The 17,234-nt window shown below is 44.6% G+C and overlaps 1 protein-coding gene across 14 annotated transcripts in view; it reads left to right on the forward strand.

Moving 5' to 3' along the window:
• Nucleotides 1-6,351, forward strand: part of Sox6 (SRY-box transcription factor 6) — a 540,675-nt gene extending 534,324 nt beyond the window's left edge. For all 14 annotated transcript variants that reach the window (XM_040755979.1, XM_040755976.1, XM_040755989.1 and 11 more), the window contains one exon: nucleotides 27-6,351. In XM_040755979.1, the coding sequence (XP_040611913.1) occupies nucleotides 27-330 (304 nt within the window). In that variant the 3' untranslated portion in view covers nucleotides 331-6,351. The remainder of the gene's footprint in view (nucleotides 1-26) is intronic.
• Nucleotides 6,352-17,234: the final 10,883 nt, after the last annotated feature.

A 17,234-nucleotide genomic window follows, 5' to 3' on the forward strand; every position in this document is an offset into this window, starting at 1 on the left:
TTCATTTTGTTTCTGAATCTATACAGGCAACAGCCTCAGATTCCCATCACCACAGGAACAGGTGTTGTGTATCCTGGTGCTATTACTATGGCAACGACCACACCATCACCTCAGATGACATCTGACTGCTCTAGCACCTCTGCCAGCCCAGAGCCCAGCCTCCCTGTCATCCAGAGCACGTATGGTATGAAGATGGACGGCGCAAGCCTGGCTGGGAATGACATGATTAATGGAGAGGATGAAATGGAAGCCTATGACGACTACGAAGATGATCCCAAATCAGACTATAGCAGCGAAAATGAGGCCCCAGAGCCTGTCAGTGCCAACTGAGGAGCTTTTGTTTGCTGAATTAAAACACTCTGACATTTCACCCCTTCCCCCAGCAACAACAACAAAGTTCTTAAAGAGCCCGCATGCGTTTGTGGCTCCACCATACATCAGCAGAGTGGTCTTAATCGCTTCGTAACGTGTGAGACAGATTAAGTTTTCCTGATTTCTCATAAACTTGAGTTTTTGTCGTTACCGTTACTGTTGTTGTTTATTTAGGTGAAGACGTATTAAATATGAGACACCGGGACTTGGAAACTTATCTCCGCCCATCGCCGTATTTCAAGTCTTACATTTCTGTCTTACTATTTTTCTTTGGGATGTTGACAAAGGGTTTAAGTTACTGTTTTAGATGGGGTTAAACATTCTCACTCAGGTATGCTGTGCCGGCTACAGGTTGTGAATGTGTTTTTATTCTAATTACTTTAGAAAACATCTGAAGATTTCATATTGTGAAACCGGACAAGTCCACGGCGTGTGCGGCTGCATATAGAACACGTTCAGAAGGCCTCGGAATTCCATTGTTTTCCATGTGTAGAATTCAACTTTGAATGTGCCAAACTTTTTTCATAACTTTTGAATCTTAACTATTTTGAAAGTCTTACAGGAGACACTGCAAAGTCTTAGACAATCTTTGGCATCTTAAAATAAAATAGCAAACCACACCACCTTTTTTTTCCCAGAAAATGGTGAAGTACTCAGGAATCTGGAGACAAGATATTGTAAGGAATGAGCAAGGCTGCCACAGTGCGTGAACCCAATTGTGTTTGCCTCTTGACGTGCCATCAGTGTGTGGCGTGGGATGACAGATGCATCAGAGCGATCACCACACCAGACACCGACACGGTGGTCTCCCCTGCCTGAGACCACCCCTCACTACATCCATTCTCCCCTCGCCTTTCACCCTGACATTCAGTCTTAACACATTGTTCTCTTAAATATAATTTATTCATTCCAGAATGTCAAGGGTCCACTTACTATTTATTTTAAAAATTATTGGTGGCATTAATTTAATAATTTTTATTTTTTTGCCCTCCTTGCCCTTTCCCCTCTTTTATCTGCTGGATACAAAAGATGTACATAGCAATGTCATGTCCCCAGAGCCCTGGAAACATTTCTGAAGTGATGTTAGTAAATGCATATATTGTTGTTTTTAAAAGACGAGTGTCTGTTTGGCTGCAGGCTTGTGCATCTGGGTCAAGGTGTCTTACATGTAAACATGTATGCCCCTGTGAGTCACTGTGACCTCAGGTCTTTGCCTAGAGTTTCTTCCTCATTCAGTTGTCAGTAAACAGTAAAACCTGAGTTCCATTCAGCAGTGGAGATCAGCAGTGGTCACTGCCAGTCAAGGAGCCTCTCGAAGCCTCTCTGAAGCCCAAGGGCCACGGGCCACACAGGGGTCTACAGTAGAGCTGGCATGCTGCCACCTTTACTAAGCAACCTGGTCCCAGCTGGAACACCCATGGAGATCTTTCCAAAAATTCCAGGGTGTTAAAAGCCTCAACACAAAGATGAGGGCAAAAGGAAGCCACAGGGAAGGGGAAGCATGAGAGAGTGCTGCCAGCCTGTAGGACAGATGACTCCTGGGGCAGCCCACCAGCTCCTCAGCAGACCTCATTTCTCAGTGGCTGCTTGTAAGATGATCAGCTCTTGTCACTCAGATGAGCTCTGGAGACCTGCTGCTGGCCTGGGGGGCACGAGGCTCCCTCTTCCATCTCCTAACTACAGGCAGTTCTACTGTGTTGTAACTTTGATCTTCCTGAACCCAGGCCTGGTTACTGACAGGGAACCTTACCCAGAACCCTTCCATGGGAGCAAGTCAGTGAACAGGACAGCCCAGAATCTGAGCGTTAGGACGTTAGGACAAAGAACAGCTCCATCACATTTTTTGAGCCATTTTGTCAATTGGGAGAAAGTAGTAAAACTTCACATGTATTTAAAGAGTGCTCCAGGCCATACCTAATAGCAATAAATAGGTCTAGCCAAGAGATGACCAGCTGTGAGTGCTCTCCATAAGCTGTTTAAGGTACTGATAGGAATGTTTTGTTCTTAATATTGATTGGGGATTGGAACTTTGTTTTTGTACATTGGTTTCATATGAGGAGGAGGTCACTTTTCAAAAGCAAAATGAGTATTTATTATGTCTTACTGATTTCTTGGACTCTCTGTCTCTCCTCAATTCCTCCTCATGTTTCTCCTTTTCTCTTTGGCTTCTGCTCTCACTGGTATGTTTGTTTTTAGTTGTTTTTTTTTTTTTTATTGTGCTGCATAGGTAGAATGTTATATGGCTAGCATTGTATTGTATGTAATTAATTTTGCACAAAGGCAAACATTTAGCATACTAGTTAATTTTGTTTGTTTTTATGACCATGCCAAAATAATATTCTGGGCTGGTGGAGAACAAAGGACTGTTCTGTAGGATTGAAACTTGATTTGCTTGTAGTAAAAAAAAGAAAAGAAAAAGAAAAAGAAAAAAGAAAGAAAGAAAAAAGAAAAACAAACAACAAAAAACACACACTCACAGATGCTGTTTCGTAAGTGTTACAAGCACTGGATATAAATGGTATTTTTATCACTGACTAATGTGAAACTGGTATGGAAAATACATGAACAAAAGTCATCTGTTTCGACTCGTGTGGGCTTGCCTCACAGTTGCCGGATCTGAGTCATTTTTTATGTCTTGTTATTTCATTTATTTATGCAAAATACATGTGTGTAGGAACTTCGTGTCAGCTCCAGCTCTGCCTCTGCACTGGGTCCAGTAACTTCTAGCCATGTTTTCAAATACAAAGGCTGTCTGGGATTGACGGAGTGTGAATGCCTCTCGTTGGCTCAGACAGTAATGCTGTATTCTAATCTAAATTTTGTGCATACACAGTTTATTCTATTTATTAGCCACATTTGGCTCTAAATATCCATGGGAATGGAGAACGACAATCACAGAGATCACTTACATCAGTGGAGCTTAAACAAAGTTTTTATGACTTCACCATCTCATTTTTAGAGTTTTCTAATTGTGTAAATATAACATAGAAATAGAATTTATTTTTGGTTCATGAATTCCTAGTGACATATAAGTTATGTATCTTCTTTCTGTTTTCTATCCATATGTGTTGCTCCACATTAAAAGCTGCCCAGTCACATTTAGTGTGGACAGAGTTATCAGCTCCAGTGAGGCAGTGTCCATCCTTAGCCTAGACACCAGGACTCCTACCTGTTCTCATGCAGTCCGGAACCCACTGGTCCCCCAACTCAGACTTCCCCCTCCTTCCTTATAGAAAGCAAAGAGTTGCACACACTCAGTTTCCAGCAGAGCTATGAGAAAGTCGGTTTTCTGTGAGTCCAGATCCATCTCCCCAAGTAGTTCTGAGGCAAGAAACAGTAGTTGCATTTTAGAGGTAAAGATCTTCCTACAAGGTTAGTATAAGCCTCGTGGTACCAGTCAGGGGGCTTCTGAAGTCACCTTCCAGCAGCATTCCCTCTTTTACACTAGCTTTAAATCAAAACCCAAATTTGTCTCCATGAAAGAACTCACTGGACTAGGCTTTTCTTTGTCAACTGGGAACAGTGGTATTGTTAGACAATCCTCTTATTAATGAATGGCTCTATGGAATAGGAAGGAAGGGCTAACTAACAAGTCAGAGAGAGAGAAGGTCCATCCATGGACATGAGAAGCCTGGTTGGCAATTTCTCTTCCTCACTGGCAAATTCCAGGCCATGTTGTTTTCACAAACACTCTCTCAGCCTTTCGGGTTTGCCTCATTTGGTATTTGATACCTTCTAGCCTGCCCTGGGCCTGAATCCCTTTGCCAAGGCCTGACACAGACTCCCAGGCCAGGTTCTAAATTCAGGTGTGGCTCACAGAGCTATTCTACTTGTCAAATGCTGGCCTCCTCTGGACACGAGCCCTATGGGAGTCAGGAGTGCTAAAGAAGGATATGATCCCTCCAGAGCTGAAAGCCAGGCTGCCTCTCTAGTGTACAACCTTCTGAGCCTGGAGCTCAGCAACTGGGGATGAGCACCTTCCTTTAGAAACATGGCCTAGTTGGTCACATTGATGCCACCTAGGAGGCTGTTGCTCTCTAGTCACTCAGTTTCAATCAGTTGACTTTACCAATTCCTTAGGGAAAGGAAATAAGAATTCCTTCATGGTTTTGAGCCATAGAAGTCCTGTACCAAGAGCCAACAACTCCAAAGAGATGTGTCTAGAGATACAGATTGATATGATGGCAGGGTCTTCCTCTTTACTAAGAAAGTGGCAACTGCACCAGCTGTAGCCTTGCCAGATGTCCGAATTTCCTCCAAGGATTGGACTGGCACTTGAGCTCATTCTGAAAGTATAATGACAGTGGTGACCTCACTCGTATCACTTGCACTGTGTTTTTTAGGTCCTCTACCCCTGACATGGTTTCTTGGCAAGCAGCTATTTCTCCTGCCAATCACATTGTTTCTGATACCACGTATGCTTGATCATGGCTCTGTACATCAAAAATAGAATGAAAATCATGATATGTAAGCATCCCATCCCATCATTTGTCCCCATCCCATTATTTCCAAACACTTGTAAACTGGCACTGGGGCTTCTTGAGGAAAGAGATGCAGGGAGTTGGGGAGGGATGAAAAAGGAAGGCTTCCTGAAGATTCCCTTCTATTGACAAAGGAGTTGGAGGAAGACAGTGGGTGATGTTTCTTGCTGGTGTCTTATTTCCACAGAAGTGCAGGCATAGCGCAGGGCTTCAGTGTGAGCTCTCTTGGAGTCTGGGGAATGTGCTACTGTTTAATTGTAATTGCTATACAGTACAGGTCTGCTGGTGTGCATCCTCCATTGTCTTTCTCCATCACATGTGCATTTGCTCCCTTTTTTAAATGCAGTCTTCATTGTGTTCTCCTCCAGCTTGTAGCACATTAGGATGTTTAGCACTTGTTTTGGCTCATTCTTGTATTTGCCATGTACAATTTTGAATTACCCTATACAAGCCTATAAGCTGTTACTACATAACTTATCTTACTGTAACTCTTTTCTTTGCCTACATTGTAATTTGTTTGTGATGTATATTGTGAGATTGTACTCTATGTTAATTTAATCAGCACAACTCACTGACATGCTGGACTGACATGCTGGCTGCTGTTTGGAAGTGTAAAGCTTGTATAGGGCTGTCCAGACAACTACAACTCTGTTGTCAAGGTACTGTGCATTGGTTCCCATAGCAACACTGTGGGTGTGGGTGTGACCCTTTAGACTCTAGGGACATTCAGCACACCCTCCAGCAAATTTTAAGTGCAGATTCTCTTTGTTGAAATTCTATGAATACCACAGGTACCTACTTGGCCCATGGCTGGTAACTATTTTGGGCAATTAGAAAAACAAGCATTAAAAAAAAAAAACTAGTGTCTATTGCTGCTTTGAATATGTTTGAAAGTCTGAAAATGTAAATAGTTTATCAAAAAAATCTTGTACAGTCCAGTGTAAAGTTTTTAAATGACCTGAAGGGTTACCATCACAGCTTTCGCACACTCTCCTCTGGATAGTGAAAAAAAAAGCAGTTTGCTGAGGACTTAAAGAAGTGGGAAATTAGAATCGGAAGGAGTGGATCACTGCCCTTAGCTTTGTCACATACACAGACCTCTTGGATCTTGTTGGACAGTATTGGCATGAGACAAACTCAGCATGGAACACCCTCCAATGGAACTTCTCCAGGGCTGCTTCCCTGCTCTGCCTCATGATTAAGGGAAAAGATACGATAGAAAGGCGTGCCGTCTTCGTCTATCCTGGAATATGTTGGCACCTTAGCTACTTTCCCCCTCTTTGCACAAGGTGCTTTCCTGATATGTGTTAGACATGCCATCCTTGGGTGATAATGTATATGCCATGATGGGGCTCAGGCCCATGGGGGAGTGTCTATAGGAACTGCCTATTTATGCTCATTTACCTCAGACTGTCCTCTACCCTAAACTAGTTGTCATCACTCCATCTTTTGTACTGCTGTTGACACTTACCAATTAAAGATAAATTTTGTTTTATGATATCTGTGTTTGGCTTAGTCTATGTCCCCAAACCTTTTCTCCGAAGGGCACACCAAGACCCAAGGGTACAGATATCTTCTGCGGAGCCCAGAGATCCCAAACTTCCTATGGCGTTGTCTGCCTGAAGCCACTGCAGTGTGGAGGGAGGCTGGACTGAGAGTTATGCAGCCCTTCACCCAGCAAGACAAGCCTGTGCTCATGGCCCGCACACTGTTGTGGCAGGACGTGCTTGTGGACTTTGATAGGAGGCAGGGGCAGACCAGAGTGCTTCAAAGATGAGAGGGAGGGTCACTGCCTGCCTCCTGACTTCTTTTTGAGAATGAATGAGCTGGAATAAATGGGAAGCACCCCAACATCAGCCCCTCCTCCACCCAGCCCCTCCCCCACCCAGCCTCTCCTTCTACCCAGCCCCTCCTCCACCCAGCCCTCCTCCACCCAGCCCCCTCCTCCGCACCTGTCTCCTCCTTAACCCAGTCTTTCCAAGCATAACAGCTAATGGTGCTTGGGAGTTCTGACTTGAATGCCTCCTGCAGGAAGCTCCCAGCTTCTGCTTCCAGCAATGGGGGCTTTTAAGGTGTTTGCAGGTCAACTGAATGGGGCCCAGAGTCTGAGGGACCAGAGTGAGTGGGGTGCCCTTAAAGTAGATTTGTCAAATCAAAGCTAGGCCAGGCCAGAGCTGTGGTCCAATCCTACAGAAGCCAGTATGCAGTTGCCAGGACCCAAAGGCCCCAGAAGAGGAGCTCACAGAGTATCACTCTCAAACAAACTGAATAATGGGCGTTACAGCTACAGCCTTGCTGAGAAGGGCTTTGGACTTCCTCTCAGTCCAGCTACTTACAGAAATGTTCAAACCAGTCTATGCCAGTATGCATATCAGGATGAGTTCCCTGGAGTATTTGCAATGGAATTTGACTAATATTCATTTCTATGCAAGTCCATCAAAGAAAGTAATGTCACTCAGCAGAATACCAGTGGCAAAACAGAGCCCATACTAATGCTTCTGTCAGCACTACAACAAAAAATGCTTTAAAATAGCAATAATCAGCAGAGAAGCCACAGAGTCACAGAAAGATAGTTGAACAGATTCCTGGCTCAGAAAATATCAGTCCTTAAAGGACCTGTATCATCAACTACACTTAAAAGGTAAGGGTGAGGAAACCTGTCAATCTCAACAAAATCTTTAGAGTTTCTCATCAAGGCTGATAGGCTAATCGACATTATCATGCACAGTCAAGCAAGGATGGTTACTAGTGCATTCTTCTCTTTGAATCTTATTTATAGTTCTATTTACAGTAACAGTACCTGTTAACTTTTGTAAACCCTCAGTACTCCCTTTGTAAACGATTAGATAGAAAGATGTACATCATATCCTAATATCATAGGAAATGGTGTGTTGGGATTCTTTCTATCAGTTGCCCAATGAATAATGCAGGTACCCTTTGGAAATTAAAGAAGTAATGATATCATTATTAATGGGTTGTACAGACAGGTGGGAAAATTAATACAGAGGAAAAAAATCCAAAGAATCGTATGATTATCCAAGAACAGTTGAAATCCTGAGCCGGGGATAAGCCAGCTGTTCAGCCATGACACACTGTCCTGCTGTCATGGCTCACAGGGAAATTAGAATTCATTTAATTGCAGAAAGTAATCATATTCTATATTTGGATAAATATCCTCATAGAACCACGTGCAATTATTGCCCATCTTAAAGAAGTTAATTTGCTTGGGAAAGCTACTTGTTTGTGAATGTTGAAAAGACTAACACCTGCTGAATGCCTGGACTCAGGCCACTGGGGAAGTAAGTAAACTCACAATCAGTCACGGTTCCCTATGCTCAGACCCTAGCTCCTTGGAGTCTCAACTCACAGAGGTAACCAGGACTTCCACAGGTGCCAGGAAGGCAGGTTGTGGATACGATGGGGTGTATGAGCCAAGAATACCTGCCCTAGACAAGGCTGTGGAAAACATAAGTGGCTTTGGACCTTAAACTGTGTCAGATAAGACGCACCAATGGGGATAAATCTGCAGCTATAAATACAGCCCAGAAACTGGATCGGCTTGCGGGCTGTTGAATTTCAAATGCCTGCCAAACTGAGTGTGATATCTGGGGCTCTCTATTTTTGCAACTCTGCTGCAAGGGGTGGCAAAAGTCCAGTTAATTTAAACAAGAAAATCTGGGGAAATGGCGAACACAAGAGGTAAATGGGTCCATCAAAACTTGGAGCTGAAATTAACTTTGCAAATTTTAATAGGCTGCTTGGAGATTAAATGGAACCGTGTGTGTCAGTGCAACCCCTTAATGCTGACAGACTAAAGAGGACTTGCTAGACAAGGCTGAAGATTGATGGATGACTGATTGATTGATAGATTGATTTCTGCAATATTAAGATCCAAGCAATCAGACCAGACATGTAAATTGAAGTCAGTGTTCAGATTGGCCATCTGTGGAATGCTTGGTTTGGATTTAAGCACCTGAGACCTTGGAAACAAAAGAAAGCAAAAACCATAAAATACTGGTAGAGTCAAATATCATTTTATTTAGGTTAAAAGTTATTGGATACAAGTGACAAGAAACCAGCTTAAATGGTTTAGAGAATCAGTGACTTACTTACATAACTGAAACCCACACATAAACACAAACACATATATACATATACATGCATGCACTATACATGCATACATACATACGCATAAACACACATATATACATGCATACATGCACACAAATAAGTACATACACATATACATATACAAGCATATATTCACACATATACATACAATCATACCCATATATATGCACATGCACACACATGCAGATACAGTACACATACATATAATACACATACATACACCACACATACAAACATACATATATACATACACACACACACACACACACACACACACATACACTATGTGACTACAGGCTTGTCTAGATACAGATGTCCCCAAAAAGCTACCTGGAGACTGTCTCCATGTCTTGCTGCTGCTGCTGAGGAGAGCATCTTCTCAGGATTCTCTTCCCATGGGGCAATGCTCCATGGTTCCAGACTTCTGTAAGCTAAGCTTTGAGTTCAACAGCAAGAAAGTCTTTTCTTTCTCCAATATATATCCCAGATTTACTGGAATTCAGTCTCCTTGGGCTGGCTTACATTACAGGACTGTGGCAGAGCCAGTCACCATAGCCCAGAAAAGGAAGAAACAGAAGCAGCCCCTCTCATTATCATATAGACTGGGTAGATGAAGGTTGGTGTTCCAAGAAAAACTCAGTGCCCAGAGGGAGGTGCTGGGCAGGTTGTCCCCGGTGCCTGTCACAGACAGGGCTTTGTAAACAGCAGAGGAATCTCCAGGATTCTTTTCAAGAGATGAAGCCATCATCCCAATGATCCTGGGTGACGGTGACGTGGGCCACCTGCGTTGTTGGCAGCTTGATGCTGACTTCACCTGCTCTGTATTGAGCAGCAGCTAGTCTTCAGTGTGGTTCATGGCAGTCACCACAAAGAGCTGTCTCTCTCCCATGTACCTGTCTTCTCCCAAGGGAGCAAATGACAATTTGAGAGCTAGGCCTTACCCGTCTTCACTAGGGCAGCAGCAGAGGGCTAGCTAGGAGCCCTCGTCTGATTCTGTACAGTAATACAAGGATGGTTCTAGCATCTCTGCTACTAAGTCTGAGATTAAAGCTCACAAAACAGACCTTGATCTTTCTTATGTCAAAATGATTCCTTTAGAGCTTGGGTTTGCTTCCACAGCACCAGCAGCACAGCCTCAGCTCAGGCCTCCTCATCTTAACCACTCTCTCTGCCTCCTCTTCCTCCTCCTCTTCCTCCTCCTCCTCCTCTTCCTCCTCCTCCTCTTCCTCCTTCTCCTTCTCCTCTTTTCATTCTCCTTTCACACAGTCTACACAACTGTGAATCCCAGAGTTGGCTGGCCCACCTCCTCTGCCTCAGCAGGCATCTTTCGAGAAAACAGGCTCTCCGTCCGGAGGGAAGCTTAAAATCTGCATCTCCAGCATGTGTGTGAGTTACATTGCTGTGAAAGACACTCTGATCAAGGCAACCTAGCAGAAAGAGTTTATCTGGACTTACAGTTCCAGAGGAAGAGGAGCCCAGCATGGCAGCAAGCTGCAGGCATGGCAATGGAATGAGGCTGAAAAATCATTTTGAATTGCAGTCACAAAGCTGAGAGAGAGAGAGATATCAGGAGAGGGCAGGCCTTAAACTTTCAAAGCCTGTCCCCTGACATACTTCCTCCAGCAAGGCCATACCACCTAACCTTCCCAAACAGCATCACCAACTGAGGATCAAGTGCTCAAATGCCTCAGACTAAGGAGGACATTTCTCACTTAAACCACTGGAGCATACCTACAGACTGTAGCCAGCCCTCAAATGTCCTCCAACATCAGTTTCTATAAGGAAAGTCTTAATAGGATACGGCTCTGTCCACTTTTAAAGGCTAGTAATAGAGTTTGAGGATGGCTAATTTCACCTGTTTTGGAAATCGTTGGTTAAGCTACTGTCCCGTGAATGAGTTTATCTAATCGTCAGTCACCTGAACTTGAGGCTCTTGTGTTCTGTTCTCCTTGGCATTGCCCAGCTTCCCTGTTTCCTGATCATCCTGCAGGGTCTCCGAACTCTGAGAGTTCTCCCCTGAACGTGTGGTCCTGTCACTACCTTTACCAGTGCAGCACCCCATCTGTGCTGCAGCCCCCCAGCTGTGCTGCTTTCCATGAGAAGTGTCCCCCATACTCTTAGGCCTTTGAAGACTCGGTGCCCAGTTGGTGCTGCCGACTGGGGAGGGTTAGGTGCTGGAGCAAGTGTGTCACCGGGGGCAGGCAGGCTCTGAGATTTAAAGCTTTGCTCGACTTTAGGTTCACCGTCTCTGCTTCCTGCATGTGATTGCTACTGTGAGTCTGGGCTCCCTGCTCCAGCTGCCATGCCTGCTTTGCTGCTATACCTTCCCACCTTGATGAACTCCTGACTCTTTGGAACAGTAAACCCTGGTAGACTCATTCTTCTGTAAGTTTACCTGGTCATAGGACTGTATCACAGCGACAGAGAAACAATGACACATGGCCTCCGCCTAGTAACAATGACCACTGGCTAAAATGGCCAATTGTAAGCGCATCCCCACTGAAATTCTCTGTGGGGTTGATGCTACCTCCACACACCAGTGTCTGACCTAAATCCCCAGCCATCATTTGCACATGGGGAAGTGCTCACTTCATCTCCAGGTCCTCAGTACTTAGCACAGGGCCAGCCTCCTCTTTAGCACAGTAAATGTTTACTGGACTTAAATAAACACAGCCCAGGCTCTCACAGGCTTACATTCCACCACGTAAGTGGATTGAAATCCACCAGGATGCTACCCACATGTGGGTAATTCCAGGCCTCCAGACGACCTTACTTCCTCCTGGCTTTGGGTTTGCTCACCCCTTCCTCCTGGTCTTTCTCCACTAGCATTCTTTTGTTGTCTCTCTCAATCTAGAGAGTAAAGCAAAACCTAATTTTAAACTAAATTCTCCAGGGATGAGAAGGTACCCCCCACACACATACACATACACAAACTACTTGGCCTAAACAGGACACCCAGGTCTCTAGCCTCCTTGGCTTTGGGAGACAAAGATCAGTTTTATGTTAAGAATCCTAGATCTTCTAGAGTTTTCCATGCATTTAGCATTCCCTATAGCAGCAACTGGGCTTTTGAGGGAAGGGTACAGGGATTGGGGTGGGGGTGGGGGAGTAAAGAACGTTTCTTTGGTTTTAGCATTACTCGTACAGTATTAGGTGTGAATTTCCAAGAAATTACGTGGCAGTGAGGTTATGACTTTCACACAATGACTGGAAGTAACATGAAAATACTGCCTAGTGCAACTCCATATGGACATATGAAATTTCATTCCACCTTGTGCATGTAATTAAGTGGCCCACATAATGAAGCACTGTGTGTATAAAGGGGTAGAGGTCTTTGTGGGCAAACGATAGCCAGACAGAGAGCAAGACTGGAAGTTAAAGGTGTAGCCCTCAAAGGGCAGCTGCAAACGTCCTACTCGAGCCCTCTGCTCCTAACCCTCATGCCATTTTTCCAGTTGTCAGTAAAGCAAACACATTTAGGAACTGTTCTAATTTGGTTTTCTGTTGTTATGATAAAACACTAACCCAAACCAAGGTGGTTAGAAAAGGGTTCATTCAGTCTCCTAGGTTACACTTCGTCACTGAGGGAAGTCAGGGCAGGAACTTAAGACAGGTGCCTGGAGACGGGAACTGAAACAGAGGCTGTGGAGGATGCTGCTCACTGGCTGGCTTCCCCTGGCTTGTTCAGCTACCTTTCTTATACAGTCCAAGCCCACTCGCTCAGACATGGCACTGCCACCTGTAGGCTGGGCCCTTCTGCATAATTCAGCAATCAAAACAATGCTCCCATGGACATGCCCATAGGCCAAGCTGATGGAGGCTGTTCCTCGACTGAAATTCTGTCGTCCTAGGTATGTCTAGGTTTGTTGTGGGGACAACAGACCTTGGCCAGAGACCCACTTCCCCATCAGCCTGGGACCAGGCAGCTGTAAGACAATGTTTACTAAAAACATGTTTACTACAAACAATACAATGCCCTTGGCAATAAGTTCCTGAAAAGGGCTTGCCTACAGGAACGCCCTGACCTGGACCTTTTCCAAAGACTAACCGCCTCTTCTGACCCACCCAAGTCAGTCTCTGGAGGCAGGGCAGAACCAGCCAGGGGTAAGACAGGGAGCAGAGGCTTTTCTGGAGTGAAGCCTTTCTTGGGAAGTTTTCTTGAGCCTTTTTGGGGCCTGCTTAAAGTTTTCTTTACATCGTTGACTGGTCTCTGTGTCATCAATCCCGACACCCTCCACACATTCCCAAATACAGGCTGCGCAGTGCAGCGGACACGGCAGTTTGTGTCAAGTTGACAAAAAATAGTCATGCCAGTATTCTTTTGCTAAAATGCCTTTTCAAACTGTCTACCAATGTAAAAAGGTAGAGAAAGTTCTGGGCTTGGAGTCAAAGAGGACAGATTTCAGACTACACCAAGTGACTCTGGGTCAATTGAATAAGAGGCTGAGCCAGTCAAAATGAGGTTGCCACTTAGCAGCAACCAGGGATGGTTGCAAATTCAAGTTCCTCACTTTTAGGACTCCCTGATTGTCTGGGACTACCAGGGGAAACCCCAGACGTTTCTCAGACCTTTTGCTCATCCCCCAGCGAGTTCTAAGCCCAAGGGAGGTGTGGCAGACTTTCATGATCTGCCTCCACCTTAGACATGAGCTTCCCAGGGCACAGCCCTCATCTATTCCTTGAAACACCTGGCAGAGGGTCTGACACAGTACAGATGTTTATCAAATCTGAAGACAGATTTACTTCTTCTCCAAGCAGATGCAGAAGGTCAATGCCCCACCCAGCACTGAGCAGGACGGAGAATGTTAGCTCCATGACCTGGAGACAGCCAGCTTCATGTCCACACAGTGAGTCAGTGGTGATTCAGACAGAGCAACACTGTCTAGCAGGATTTTCTGGGAGAACAAAAGACCAGCACTGGCTGGGAGGTGTCCCTGGTCACAGGTTCTGGGGCTATGTGACCAGCGACATTGAGAACTGAATTTTTTGTTTCATTTAATTTCACTTTTTGAAAGAGCAGTCTTTCATGTAGCCCCAACTGACCTCAAATTCACCACTGAATTCCTGATCCTCCTATACCTAGCTCTCAAATGCTGAGAGTCGAGGCATGAACTACCAGGAGGCCAGCAGCACCACATTGGCCATCACAGACACCATGGTTGACTTGAACTGTAGGATCCATTTATGAAGAAGCAGTAAACATAAAAGCATGCCTGGGAAACCTCAAACAAGCCTTGCCAGAGCCTCATGGAGTTTCTACTGGGAGAACTATCCCACATCCATGAAACAGCCTGAATTAAGTCTGAGAGAGAAAAGCACAGGCTAGCAGCAGCTTATGGACAGCTAGATCCCAATAGTCAATCCCAGAGATACCCAGTGAGTCACATGAACACAGAGGGGACTCCTCCAGCAGGTGTCCTTATTTCCAACATCTCCTGTAAGTACCTCTTCTGTCCCATGAGAATTGGGTCCATAGACTACAAATGTCCTAAAACATTTTTTTGAGTAGTGTTCTTTTTTAATGTAATTTAATTTTGTTTTTTTAATTGGTTGTGTGGGAATCTAGAGATCTACAGAGGCATATAGTTCATGAAATGCCTGTGTGAGGTAAGGGTCCTTAGTGAGGTATGAATATGACACAGGGTTCCTTCAAGTTGTTGGACTAAGAAGCTATTCAGGCTAAGTCTCTGCTGGGATGTCAGAGGACATGTGACCCAGAGAGCAAGGAGGACACATGGAAGAACCATTCCCGTCAAGGACCGCAGTCATCAGGGCAAGCAGAGGCCCACATCTGGATGTCCTGCTCTCTTGGGGTGCTCATCCTCTGTAGCCTGGGGTCTCCGGAAGGAAGAGGCACACCTTCTGAATGCAAAGGAATGAGCTCATCAGGAAGGTGGACCTGGGAGACAAGACCAGAACAACCAGATACAGAAAGGAGACCATAGTGACACAGATGGAGGCCAGGGGACTTGGGGGCCGAGCATCCAGCAGGCCTAAGCCAGAAGCAGACAATGGGCTTGTTTGTGGAGAGAGGCAATGGTGAGTTAGCAAGAAAAACAAACGTCAGTTTTAGCAGAGCACTCATAAACATGATCGAAACGAATACCTGTAAGTGTGGGGCCGCATCTGAAGTGTGAAAGTGTGATGTGTAGCTTACGATGCGAGTTCCACCTGTTCAGAAAGCTACTCTGAGCAGGTGTGTCTGGGCTGCACAGGGGAGGGGTCTGACCTGTTAGACCCAGGGAATGTTCTGTGCAATTCCAGCCTCCTACCCAGCGTGAAAGGGTATTGCAGCATGGCCATGTTCACCTAAAAACATGTCATTTGCAGTCAGCTTTTATGACTTGTTGTTGGATAGATGACAGGGCAGGCTGACTCTGTTTTAAAACAGTCCCGGGGAAGTTAGCACCTGATAGACCTGTAGGGGTGGGGGTAGGGAGCAGGCTGAGAGGGAACAGAGTTTCTATTTGCAAATGTGGTTGTCATTGAAGGAAGGTGGACCCAAGTGCTTGAAAGTCTCTTTTAGGTCAAAGTTTGTAGAAGGCGGAAACAGTAAAAAGTGGAAATCAATGAGCTAGGAAGCAGAACACAATGGGAAAATCAAAGAAGCCATCAGCCACTTCCTTAAGAAAGTCAATACAAAGGACAATAAACCTAGAAGGATCATGAGCTAGAGGAAAAGAAGGGCTACACGCTCCATGGACAACAGGAACAAGAAGGCAAGAGATAATAGGAAGCACCGCAAAAAGTGTCCATGTGTTTTGGTCAATTAATTTGAAGGACAATTTAAAAATTAGCAAGGAGACTACAAAACAGTACAAATTATGAATAATTTCCTAGTTTTTAAAATAACTAGAGCTTTTGTGGCTAAAACTCTTCCCACAAAGAAAATTGCAGGTTTGGAGGTGTTATTGATAAACTTAAATATTTAAGGAAACAAACAATGTCAGGCTCTGCTAGTTTCTTTTAAGATTTTAGTATTGCCCTGATCTTAAAGACATATACTTCACAAGGAAGGGAGGAAGAAAGAGAGGATAGAGGGATAGGAAGGATAGAGGGATAGGACGGATAGATGGATGGGAGGGAGGGGGGTATGGGAGGGAAGGATGGATGGGAGGGAGGGATGCGTAGGAGGGCTAGGAGGGTGGGTGGGAGGGGTGGAGGGATGGGCAGACAAAGAGAAGAATGAAAATCTGAGTAGTATCTTTGATGCACAGATGTAAGAATCTTTGACATGAGCAAATGAAATTCCACAATGTATCTAAAGAGAAATAAATCATGATCAAGGGAGGTTTATTTTAGGAATTCAAGGTTGGTTTAATACATTATCTTTTATTTATTTCTTCACTAATTACATTTATTTTCATTTGTATTGTGTGTGCTTGCACGAGTTCATGTCTACCATGTGCATGCAAAAGCCCATGGAAGTCAAAATAGGGTGTTGGATCCCTTGGAACCAGAGTTGCAGGCTGTGAGCAGCCATTTGGGGCCTGGGAATCAAATCTGTCTGGGTTCTTTGCAAGGGCAGCCAGTGCTATTAACCATTGAGCCTCCTCCAGCCTTCTGGTTTAATATTTTAAAAGCAATACATGTAATTCATATGTGAAAGAACAAATGGGAAAAACAATTTTATTACCTCATTGATGCAGAAAAACACTTGAGCCCCATCAAATTCCATTTCTCTTAGTAAACTTTTAGTGAATTAGAAATAGAAACAAATTCTCTCTCTCTCTTTCTCTCTCTGTATATATATGTATATATATATATATACACACACACACATATATGTGTGTGTGTGACCCTTGAACTCATGATCTTCCTGCATCATCGTCTTCATCATTAACCTAGCCGCAGGTACCACCGTCAGCGGTTGCCATGACTGGTGGAAGTGAACACTCTTAACTGGTGAAGTACATTATTATGGAGTTTGCACCAGAAATGTTCTCATTAGACTCATATGATTCAGCACTTGGTTCCCAGCTGGTGGCATACTTACTGGTGGTTATGGAATCATTGGGACAGGAGGTCTATCTGCCAGATGTAGGCCATTAGCAGAGGACTTTGAGGATTGTAGCCTGGCCTGCTTCTGATACAGCTCTGTGCTTCCTGATTTGCTAACGTGGGAACAAAACTGTACTGTAAACTCCAGCCACAAGGCTTTCTGCTTTCCCACAATGGTTAACTGTGCACTCAGAAACTGTGAGCCCAAACAAACCTCTGAAAGCCACCTATCAGGTTTGGAGGATTTGT

The sequence above is a fragment of the Mesocricetus auratus genome, unplaced genomic scaffold (assembly GCF_017639785.1).
Source record: "Mesocricetus auratus isolate SY011 unplaced genomic scaffold, BCM_Maur_2.0 Super-Scaffold_4256, whole genome shotgun sequence".
Classification (NCBI taxonomy): domain Eukaryota; kingdom Metazoa; phylum Chordata; class Mammalia; order Rodentia; family Cricetidae; genus Mesocricetus; species Mesocricetus auratus.